General features: G+C 58.1%; 2 protein-coding genes across 5 annotated transcripts; both read right to left on the reverse strand.

Moving 5' to 3' along the window:
* Positions 1 to 217: 217 nt before the first annotated feature.
* Positions 218 to 2,266, reverse strand: ZNF581 (zinc finger protein 581). 3 transcript variants are annotated; one of them, XM_019627884.1, is made up of 2 exons: positions 2,029 to 2,266; positions 218 to 1,284 (listed from the first exon to the last, which is right to left on the reverse strand). In XM_019627884.1, exon 2 carries the CDS (start codon positions 1,264 to 1,266, stop codon positions 673 to 675), a length of 594 nt encoding a protein of 197 aa, XP_019483429.1. In that variant the 5' UTR covers positions 1,267 to 1,284; positions 2,029 to 2,266; the 3' UTR covers positions 218 to 672. The 3 variants fall into 3 exon arrangements, with proteins under 3 accessions (XP_019483429.1, XP_019483428.1, XP_019483427.1); XM_019627883.1 differs by having other exon boundaries at positions 1,841 to 2,266; XM_019627882.1 differs by having other exon boundaries at positions 1,538 to 2,266.
* A 77-nt stretch (positions 2,267 to 2,343) lies between these two features.
* On the reverse strand, positions 2,344 to 4,655 carry ZNF580 (zinc finger protein 580). Of its 2 annotated transcripts, none has more exons than XM_019627885.1 (2): positions 4,496 to 4,655; positions 2,344 to 3,275 (listed from the first exon to the last, which is right to left on the reverse strand). In XM_019627885.1, the coding sequence occupies exon 2, from the start codon at positions 3,261 to 3,263 to the stop codon at positions 2,745 to 2,747; it is 519 nt and encodes a 172-aa protein (XP_019483430.1). In that variant the 5' UTR covers positions 3,264 to 3,275; positions 4,496 to 4,655; the 3' UTR covers positions 2,344 to 2,744. The 2 variants fall into 2 exon arrangements, with proteins under 2 accessions (XP_019483430.1, XP_019483431.1); XM_019627886.1 differs by lacking the exon at positions 4,496 to 4,655 and adding an exon at positions 3,362 to 4,277.
* Positions 4,656 to 10,915: the final 6,260 nt, after the last annotated feature.

A 10,915-nucleotide genomic window follows, 5' to 3' on the forward strand; every position in this document is an offset into this window, starting at 1 on the left:
AAAATGTTTCTTACTGGATCGTGGCTTTAAAAAGTTTAAAAACACTGCCTATAACACAGGTCCTGAGAACCCAAGCTAAGAATAGCCCCAGTGCGGATGGCCAGCCTTCCTTGTCCCCAGCCAGGTAAGCCAAGGCCCACTGCGCCAGGCACTAGTTCAGTCTCCGTTAGGCAGTGGGCGGGTCAAGCTGCTGTCCCCCAAAACCAGCCACCAGTGCTCAAAGTGAAAAACAGGTTTATTGGGTGTCCAGTCTCGGGCTGTGGCTGGGAAGTAGGAGGCAGGTTTGGGGACCCTGCTCCCAACATAAGCCTGGAAGCCTCAGGAAGATAGTTCCTGTTGGCCCTCAACTCTGTTTTCCAGCTGGAGAATTTGCACACCTAGTGCTCCCCCTGCCCCACCCGGCAGGGCTCAGTAGTGGCATAGCTGATGTCCTGAGGCTAGAGGACTCTGCTCTGAATGTGACATCTTGTTCCCATCTTATCTCGAAAACACATGGACCTGAAGATTATTTGTGAGCCCCTGCTTCAGCAGGACTCAGCCTCCACAAGAGATGGGTCTGTGTTTGTGCCCAGGCCCCACGACCAAGCCTCGGGTGCTCGCGGGGTGTCTGAGGACGACAGGAGTCCAGGCTCCCTCAGATCCCATGGTACCTGGGGTACCCTGCAACCCGGTTCACGGATGCTTCCACCGAGTGTGCTTCTGCAGCGTGTTCTGCTCCATAAACCGGCGGGGGCAGTGCGGGCACTGAAACGGTCGCTCCCCCGAGTGAACCCGGCTGTGCTGGGCCAGCTCGCCCGCCTCGCGGAAACGGCGAGGGCAGAGCGGACAGCCATGGGGCCGCCCACCACCGGCCCGGTGAATGGAGTGATGCCGTGCCAGGTGACTAGCCCGCTTGAATGCCTTCCCGCAGATGTCACACTCGAAGGGCTTCACCTCCGAGTGGGTGATGCTGTGTCGCTGGAGATACGACATGTACTCGAAGACCCGGGAGCACACAGGGCAGCTGTAGCACTTTTTCTGAGGTGAAGCCCCATCAGCCCCGGGCTGCCTCTGAGTCTCCTCGTCCACCAGCACGGTGTATGGGACACCCTGGGTGTCAATGAGCAGGTAATGGTTGGGTCTCGGAGGGGATGAGGTCTGGGGAGATCCTGTGGAGGAGGAAGGTCCGGGTTCTGGGGACCGGCCTGTCTGAGGGGGAGGGGCCTCCATGGCCTCAACCGAGGGCAGCACGAGGGGCTGGGGGCAAGGGGCCGGCAGCACCAGCATCCGGAGGGTGGCTGAGGCCTGGTGGGTGGGAGAGAGGGGGAGGTTACACTCAAAAGGGAAGCCTGGCCCCATGGCTCCATTCCTTCCCCTTCTGTGGACCCTGCCCCAAATCTTCGTATCCATCATCCTCCATCTCTCCACCAGTCCTTGTACCCTGGGTTCTTGACTATCTGTAAGGTTCCTAGGGTCTCCCTCGGGAAACCCCTCCTATTCTCTGTTCCGCCACCCACTATAGGCACAGGATCGCTGCCCGGCTAAGCACAACACGCACCTCACTGTCTTAACCCTTTGTGCCCTCCTCAGGTCACCGGGTGCCCCTCTACTCTGGCCAGCCCGCAGGGCATCTGGAGGCCCCACCCAACAGACCTCCAGGCCTCTCTGTCCCTTGTCTACTGCTCCTGGCCCTACACACTGCACCCAGAAGCCTGTCTACCCCTCTATACACACCCAAGGCTTCTCATACGGGCTACCACGTTAGGACCCCCGGTACCAACCAGCGCTAGCCACCTCCCTGAACACCTCTACCCCTCCCCTGGCCAGCTACCTCCAGGCTCTCTAGTCCACGCCCACCCACCCCAAGATCTTTCTAGGTCCTAGCGCTCCCCAAAGGTCCACCCGTGGCCCGGCCTCCGAGCCTCTACGCGAATTGTGGGCAGCGCCCGCTCGGAGCCCGCAGGGCCGTCCTCCCCGCCCCGCGCGCAGATCCCCGCACGCCCGGCCCCGCCCCCTCCGCGGCCCTCGCCCGCCTCCCGGCCCCCGTACCCGGTGCAGCAGCCTCTCGGGTCCGGGCGACGCCGGAACGGCCCCGGGCTACTCCCCTGGTGGCAGGCGGCGGCGGCACGTGGGGCTCTGGAGGTCCCCCAGGAGCTAGCGGCGCCAGTAAAGGGAGAGAGGACCGGGGGACTGAGAAGAGGGTCTAGGGGAGGAAGGTGGGGGCGGGGCGCCTGGGCCTTTGGGAAAGGGCTCCGGACAGAAACACAGACTGCGATGATGGTTCCCAGGTGCTCATGGTCCGGTCTCTACTGCCAACCCCTCTTACCCCAACCCTACCCCCATTCGTAAATAAGAGCCCTAAAGTGGAGTGCGGAATGTTTATTGAATAAAGGGTGAAGGGAGTGGATGGAAGGGGATAGATACAGAAAGGGAACCAGACCGTGCCTGTGTTCTTTTGTCAAACCTTCCACGCAGACAACCGTTTACCACTTCAGGGCAGAAAACCAGAGCTCAGAAAGATTAAGTCACTTGCAAAGGCTCACACAGCACAGCTGGGCCGGAACCCAGTTCCGACTGGCTCCCAGACCCAGGGAGGGGCAAAGACTGGTCTACATCACACAGCTAGGTAGGAAAGGAAGGAATGACGCTTCTCCCTTTGGATGGGGAAACTGAGGCCCAGTGTAAGGCAATAACCTCAGCCTGGGAATGTGTGTGGGAGTGCCACTGTGTGGGACAGACGCGGAGGCCCAGAGCCGGGTATGAGCTTAGTGGAGACGCACGTGCTGCGCCAGCTCCGCGGCGTCCTGGAAGCGGCGCGGGCAGAGGGGACAGGTGTGCGGTGGGCCAGCGCTGGCGCGGTGCGTGGCACGGTGCCGGGACAGGTGGCTGGAGCGCTTGAAGGCCTTGCCGCAGGCGCCGCACGTAAAGGGCTTGAGGTCCGAGTGTGACACGCGGTGGCTCTGCAGCCGCAGAGGGCTGGCAAACACACGAGCGCACTCTGGGCAGCTGTAGCCCTTGCGAGGGCCGGGCTCTCCCGGGGGTGCCTCGCGCTGGGGCGGTCCCCGGGGCTCCTCCTCCAGCTGCACCGTGTACGTGTAGGGGACTCCGTTGGCGTCGATGAGCAGGTGGCGGCCCAGCCGCGGGGGTCGTGGCCCCGCAGCTGAGGGAGAAGTGGAGGAAGGGCTTTCCGTCTTGGGGAAAGGGGGAGTCTTGGGGGGCGGTGGGTCCATGGCCTCCGGAGAGGAGGACCGAGGGTGGGGTGGCCGCGGGGGCAGCAGCAGCATCTGGAGCGGCAACTGAGAGCGGCGGACGAGAGAAAAGTTAAAATCGCCACTTCCTGGGGAAAGCGTCCCTACCTCCTCCGTACTACTGACCAACCTACCCTATAAAAAAGAAACTGTGACTCCAGGTCACAACCGCTCTGGCTCCATCAAGCTGCTTCAGCAACGCTTCCAACCGGCTTCAGCGACGCTTCCAACCGAGTTCGGCCTATCCCCACCCCAACGTGCCTTTCCTCCTGGTCCTCCTCTCGGCCCGAGACCAGACAGAAGGGCAGCATCCTGCCACTTGCCTACCCCCACAAAAGCCATTCAATCTCCAAGTTGACTTATCCTCCTTACATCGTTTTGGCCTCTCTTATCTCGCAGCCTGAGCCCTTCTGGCCTCCTGACTTTCTCTAAAGCGTTGCTGCCTCTTCTTCCCAGCCACAGCCCTGGTTGCACTCTCTCCCAAGAAACACGCAGCAGCCCATTCTCCGGGCCCCAGGGCCTTCCTAGATCTGCATCCCCACTAGGTGCCCTGTTAAGTCCTCCCCATCTCTAGATACACCGAGTCCTCCCAATTTCCTCTCCAGGTACATCCCCAGAGCCCCACTAAGCCAATTCCCCACTTTTCACTCAGGGCTCCTCTGTCCTGTTCCTACCCTTAGCACCTCAAAGTCTCCATATACTCGCCCCACTTCTAATCCATCATCTCGATTTCATGATACGTCTCCAAGACCCTCGGCTGCATGCCTTCTGTGTACCCCAGGGCCCCTGAACTCGCTGCATTCCCCCACAAGGGTGCTTCTCTCCCCAGCCCTACATATAAGCCACCGGACATCTTCACTTATCTCTATACCCCTCAGTGCCTCCTCCCCCTCACATACACCAGGGCCTCTAGGGTCCCTTTCCCAAACTACCTCTCCCAAGCCCCCTTGCCCTCCTTTCTGTGTGCAGCTGGTATCTATTTCTCCATCCCTCGCTCGCCCTGCTATATCCAGCACGGCGCCTCCACCCGGTTCTCTGTCCCCTTCCTCCAGTAATCCCAGCACCCCTCTGTCCCTCCCCCCGCTGCACCCCTGAAGCCCCCTTCGTCGTCCCCCCCCACTTCTGCAAAGAGCACTGTAGTCTCCATCTGCCCGGCTCCTTCCCCATCCTGCCCCACCCCCATCCCGGGAGCGCCAGCCCCTCCCCCGCCCTGCCCGGCTTCGCGCCGTCCCGGAGCCAGGCTCCTCCCTCCGTCCCGTCCCCCGTACCAGGTGTGGCAGCCTTTCGGGTCCGGAGGAGCGGGACGAGGTCCCGGGCGGCCCCGGCTTCCCCTCGCGAGTGCCGGCGGCGACGGGACCGAGACTTCCGGGAGCTCCGGGCCCGCGGCGCCGGGGATACGGGCGCGGGGGGCGCGGGAGCGGGGGCGCGAGGGGCGGCGGCGTCCCTGGGAAAGGGCACCGGCCGGAAACCCGCGCGCCGCCACGAAGGTTCCGCCTCCCTAGAACGGGCGGGTTTCACTGCCCGCCTTTATCGCGCATCTCCGGGGGCGCAGGGCAAGGGCACGCGAACCGAGAAGCGCTCCCCTTTCCTTCCCGCTCCTTTCCCACCCCCGACAGGAACAGTTCGGTCGCTGTGAGAGTGATCGATTTAAACTGAGGCTAGGTGCAGCTAAGTCTGCCCGAAGTTCCACAAGGAATGGAGCGCTCAGTTTGTCCTGTTTCCACTGGGTGGCCCCGCTTGCGTCCCCTGCCCAACAATGCCCACGGCGGGAGGAGAGACGTTGTCTGTTGGTGGGGCAATTGCGGAGGCCCAAGTCCAGAGGCCAGCCATTGGCTCCGATGTGGCACTGCCATGATTTGCCCGCCCAGCATATTGGGAAACTAAGGCCCAGAGTAGACCAGATACAGCAAGATAGCGATGGGGGAAGTGGGGCACTTCCCACCCGGCAGATGGAGAAACCGAGGCGGGGAAGCGGCGCGGGCAGGCGTGCAGAGATTGTGCTCCGGGGCCGCGCCATGTGACTGGAGCGCTCAAAGGCCGGGCCGCACGCACGAAAGCTGGAGCGTGTAGTGCGATCGCGGTGGCCCTTCAGGTGCTCGCGGGAGCTGCACTTAAGACATCCGCATCTCGTCCTCCAGCTGCGCGGTGAACTTGAAGCAGGTAGATGGCGCGTGTCCATAAGCAGGTAGTTGCGGGGCGAGGAGCGCGCTGCAAGCGGCCTGCGGGGTCCACCGCCTCCGGGTAGGGCCAGAGGGGGACACCCCAGAAGCATGGGGGTCCGGAGCGGTGGGAGCGCAGAGTGGGGAGAAGGGGCCTTATTGCCGCGCCCAGTTCCGGGACCCCTGTAGGCCTGAGCTGCGTCCTGGAGAGCCGTCAAAAAGAACTTTCTGCGATGACAGAAATGTTCTTTGATTTGTGTGCTGTCCAATGGGACAGCCACTAGCCACGTGGCGCTGTTACACACTTGATAGTGGCTAGTGCCGCTGAGGACCAGGATTTTAATATGATCTTAATTTAAATCTAAATAGCCACACGTGGCTGGTGGCTGCCTACCTTAAGGGACTGCTGTAATCCACCTTCAAAGGCCAAAAAGGGCACCCAAGGATTCCCAAGACGTCGTAGGAAAAGAAGAGTGTACAAGAATGGCTTTTATATTGATTACATTTTGAAACCATACTGCTTTGAACATGTTGGATTAAGTAAGGAATGTTACTAAAATAAATTTCACCTGTTCCTTTTCATTTGTTTTAGTGTGGCTCACGTTCCATTTCTACTGGGCAGCCTTTTTCTAGACTCTAGAATCTAGAGGTTCTTGCTCTGGTAATTTCATGGGGAGAGTGAACACTGGTGAACTGACAGGGCATGCCTGATTTAAAGGGGTAACCACACCTTCTGTCCACACCTGGCTTTCTCAGCTTTGGCACTACTAACATTCTGGGGCCAGATGGCTCTGTTGTGGGCAGCTGTCCTGTGCATCGGAGGATGTTAAGCAGTATCCCTGGCCTCTAACCTCTAGATGTGAATAGCACCCTCCCTTACACTCTCCCTGCTTACCGTGGTGACAACAGACTTTGCCAAATGTCCCCCATTGAGCAACATTGCTCGTGGTCTACACAGACAACCTACCCAATCTGAGTCTCCCACCCAAACCCCTTTCTTGAGTTTCAGACCCATATACCCACCCCCATCCCCAGAAATAATGACAATGACCAACACTTATTGATCCCTCACTATGGTGCAGGCCATTACTAAATGCACCACATCCTCAGAACAGGCCCACAAGGTAACTGCCACAGGATACCTGTTTCATAGATGAGGAAACCCAAGCACAGAGAGATCATTTGTTTGGCCTGCAGTAACACACCCACAGGGAGCCAGGACATCACTTGCTTCTGCCTGACCCAAGTCGGAGCTTGTAACTACTATCTGCACCTCACACTTCTCCCCAACCCACCACTGCCACTACCCCACTGCAAACCATGGTTTATAGCAACAGCCTCCCACCCACCTCTCTGCCTCCTCTGGTCCTCTATGGCAATATTGCAGCAATTTTTTTTTTAATTTTTTTTTATTGGGGAATTGGGGGGATGGGAACAGTGCTGGGGAATTGGGGGAAGGGGAACAGACAAGTTGCTGTCGTTTTTTTTGTTCTTCAATCTAGTTGTGGAGGATGTTGCTTCACTGGCCCAAGTTGGCACCATCACTGCGCTCTTCTCTGGTGAGGCAGATCAGTCGCCGGCTTCTGGACGGCCGCTCACTGCGGCTGCTGGCCGCTCACGCTGGCTGCTGGCCGCTCACGCTGGCTGCTGGCCACACACGGTAGCCCATGGCAATCCACTGCCACAGGGACTGCAGCCCACGCCGTCGCCGGCGACTCATGGCAGCCCAGCTCCAGGTTGAGCTGTTGTTCAGCATCTTAGCTGTGGAGGGCAGTGTCACTGGCCCTCATATGTGGGATCCGAACCGGGGCCCTCTGGCATCCCAAGCGAGTTCTTAACCATCGCGCCACTCGGCCGGCCCTGCAGCAATTTTTTTAAACCCACTAAATTGTCATTCCCTAACTGAAAATCATCCTTGCTGCACTTAGAATAAAACACAGAAGCCCTTCCAGGCCCTGTATGAACTGGCCCCCATCACCACCATACTGCCCCACCCACCTCTCTCGTCTCCTTTCCTTCACATCCCATGTTGCCGTCCATGATGGACTTGCTTATTTACTGATTTGCTGTTTTACTGCCTGCCTTTCCCATTCTGCATGAAGGCAGGGCCCAGTTCTGTCCTGGTCAACATTCTATCTTCAGGATCTAGCAAAGGTCTCAGGAGAGTAGAGGGGCTCAATTCAATTGTTGGTTGCAGAATGAATGAATGAATGAATGAATTTAATCACTTTATCCAAAAGTGAAGCATTATCTCTGCCCCCCCCCAAAAAAAAAACAAACACCTGCTTGTGGTCCCAGAACATGATCATGATGAAGCCCCATCATTTACAGGAGTCTGGAACCTCAAATGTCCTCACTCTGCCTCACACACATTTTCTTACTCCCCAAAGCCAGATCGGCACCAGGCTCTATCCACTCTCTCATCCTGAAATATTCTCAGAGCTGTGTGTTGCCCTCCATTCCCCAAGCCTCAGCTCACCTGGGCCCTTGTACCAGCCTTCTCCTTGGTTTCCTGGCCTCCAGTTCCCCTCCCATGATGACCGACAGACTCTTCTCATAGCTGTGTCAGATAACACTTGTGCACCACCACTGAAAACCTTGTCAGGGCCCCAGTACCCTGAGGACGAAGTCCCCAAGTTCCTCCACCTGGGATGAGGCAGCCCAGCCACTTCACCTCACCTCCCCCTCCCTTGCTCCAACCACACACAGTATCTTACAGCCCCAACTAGACCTTGAACTTGTGTGGCTCTAGGTGTTTTCCTTTGCTAGCAGGTTCCTCCTCAGCCTTCTGGAAGCGTGCCCTGACTCCCAAGCTGGCTAGGCATCTGCTATATGCTATGCTCACCAGCTCCAGAAGTATCTAACACCTCTGCTTAGGACCCTCCCATGGCTCTCCCTACAGTTAGAACCCCTTAGCCTGGCATTCAAGGCCTCTCACCATCTGCCCCAGCCACCTTTCCTACCCCTCCCCTCACCCAGCCTGGCCAGTCAGGCACTGTGAGCCATTCTGACTTCTCGGTTCACGCCTCAAATTTTGGAACACTGTGCCTCTGCTCATGCTATCTGGGACTCCCATCCCAGGCTCCCCCACTATCAAATAAACACTGTGGCCCTCAGCAGTCTCTTTCCCAGCCTCATCTGCAACTTATTGGTTACTCATGTCCTCCAAACTTCAATTCAGACAGCATGTTCATACCCAGGCCCCACTTAATCCTCAACAGCCACGTGTGGTGGGCACTCCACTGAGCTTCACAGAGGGCAACAGGCTGGCCTTGGATCTCCAGCCTGAGTGGCAGGGACAGTACTCAAACCTGGTGCCTCCCACTCCAGCATCCTCACTTCCCTCTGGTTGCTCAAACCCTCCCGTCTTCAGTCTGAGCCCTGCCTTCTTCTGGTCCACCTTTCCTGGTCTACCCCCTTCTCAATATCCACTGTTCATCCCATGGTATCTTGCATTCCCATCCAACAAGCCTTCTCCCCTTTGGGGAGTGCAGTGATTACCAAGCTTGTGCCTTGGGGTCAACTTGGGCTTAACTCATCGGTTCTCCAGGCTTCCGCCCTTCTCTCTGTACCCCAGGTTCCAGTCCCCCCAAACCTTCCCTTGCAGGGCTTCTCAGTCTCCAAAGCCTACTGCTCCTGGGACTATGTCCCACACTCCAATCCCTCACGTCTCGCCCTGAGCCCTCGCTGTCCGTTGGGCAAGACTCTAAAAATGCCACCTGTCCTGGGCCTACACACTCCCTCACGCTCCGGCCCCACCTCCATGCATGGGTGCAACCAATTTTCAGATCCAGAAGTGACCACAGGGATGAGTTCCAGGATGGCTTCAACCTCCATAGCAGAGAGAGGTGCCTCTAGAAAAGCACTCTGGCCAGTAACTCACACCCGCAAAAGAGATTCTCAATGTTGTTTGGGTTCCGGCCCTACCCCAGCAATTAAAAAAGAATCAAAACTAACAAATATTTATGACAGCCTATCTCAGTAGGCACCATGAGTCACTATAAAGAAGTAATGGAGCAATACGAGCTTCCTTTGTACAGCATCTGACATTTGTAGCTCACCTATAATGCTGATATCTCGATTCATTCTAACCACGTGGAATGGGAGTTCTACGCGGTTTTACAGATTGGAAAACTAACTTCCAGAATGGGACTGGCTAATCTCAGGCTATAAAGAGGGGCTATGGCAGTCAAAGGGGCCTCTCCTGCCTGTCATCCCTGGCCAGGGTGGCTGGGGACCACAAAACATTCCCTATTTCAGGCATGAGGAACCTGACTGAGGCCCAGAGAGGCAGTCATTTGCCTCAGGTTGCACAGCAAGTAAGCAGTGAGGCCTCAGCCTCTATCCTATGTACAAGAAACACCAGATTCTGTGGAGCCCCTGTGGCCTCTCCACCGTCCATGAAATTCCTTCCAGCCTAGTGGTCCCGGATATTCTGGGCAAGCTGCTGGACCTCCTGCATATGCCAGGACACGGCGGGCTAGTGTACCAAGCAGTTCCTGGACATGGCTGGGACGCTCCAAGTCCCGACCCAGTGTCTGCCGCCGGAGCTCTCAGTAGGAGGGAGATGCGAGGGCTCCTCAGGGGGGCAACTCTTGAAAACCTGGAGCCACTGGGGTCATGTGAAGCCCCTGGGGGACTCGGGCTCCGCCGGGGGACGGATCCTCCTCAAAGTGCACAGATAGGGAACACCATTCCCGTAAGTGGGAGGGGGCGGAGGAAGAAGAGCCAGGACAGGGGCGCGGGGGAGGGGACCCCCAGAAGTGCAGGAGCTCATGGCCTCCAGAGAGAATCAGGGCGAGGTCAACTCTGGGACCCTGAACCTGTGGGGAAGACAGACCGGAGGAAGTGAAGGTCTTCCCTCAAAACTCACCAGGTCAGAGCCTCTCCATCCCGCATCCCGAGACTTGCGCGCCCCCCAGAGTCTAACCGAGCGGCTGCACCGCTTGGGTCCTCGCTAGTCGTCGATGTCTCAGCGGCGCTGGTCCCTCTAGCCCCGCGTTTCTATGGTCCACGCACTAGCCTCCCGGTATCGTTCGGTGCTCCGTGCTCAGCACCGACCTCCCGGCGCCGACTTGCGGCCTCTCGGGTCCACCGCGTGGTGGAGATGGACCCAGAGAGCCCAGAGCCCGGTCCCCACTCCCGCTCCCGCCGCCACTGCGGCCAGACGCGGCCCCAGACCTCCATCCTGGCGGGAAACACACAGACTCCAAACAACAGTTCCGGGCGTCTGCGCGCCTCACCTCTATGCGACGGGAAAAACAAAAACAAAACCAGTCAACATAAAGTCACTATTTGGCGCCGTGACAGACGCAGAGAGAGGGAAGACAAAAAGGATGGCTTTTGTCCTAAAAGTCATGCCTTTCTTTAAAAGTCACTTTATCTGGGCCGGCCGAGTGGCGCGATGGTTAAGAACTCGCTTGGGATGCCACAGGGCCCCGGTTTGGATCCCACATATGAGGGCCAGTGACACTGCCCTCCACAGCTAAGATGCTGAACAACAGCTCAACCTGGAGCTGGGCTGCTGTG

This window comes from Hipposideros armiger, unplaced genomic scaffold, assembly GCF_001890085.2.
Source record: "Hipposideros armiger isolate ML-2016 unplaced genomic scaffold, ASM189008v1 scaffold_742, whole genome shotgun sequence".
Lineage (NCBI taxonomy): Eukaryota > Metazoa > Chordata > Mammalia > Chiroptera > Hipposideridae > Hipposideros > Hipposideros armiger.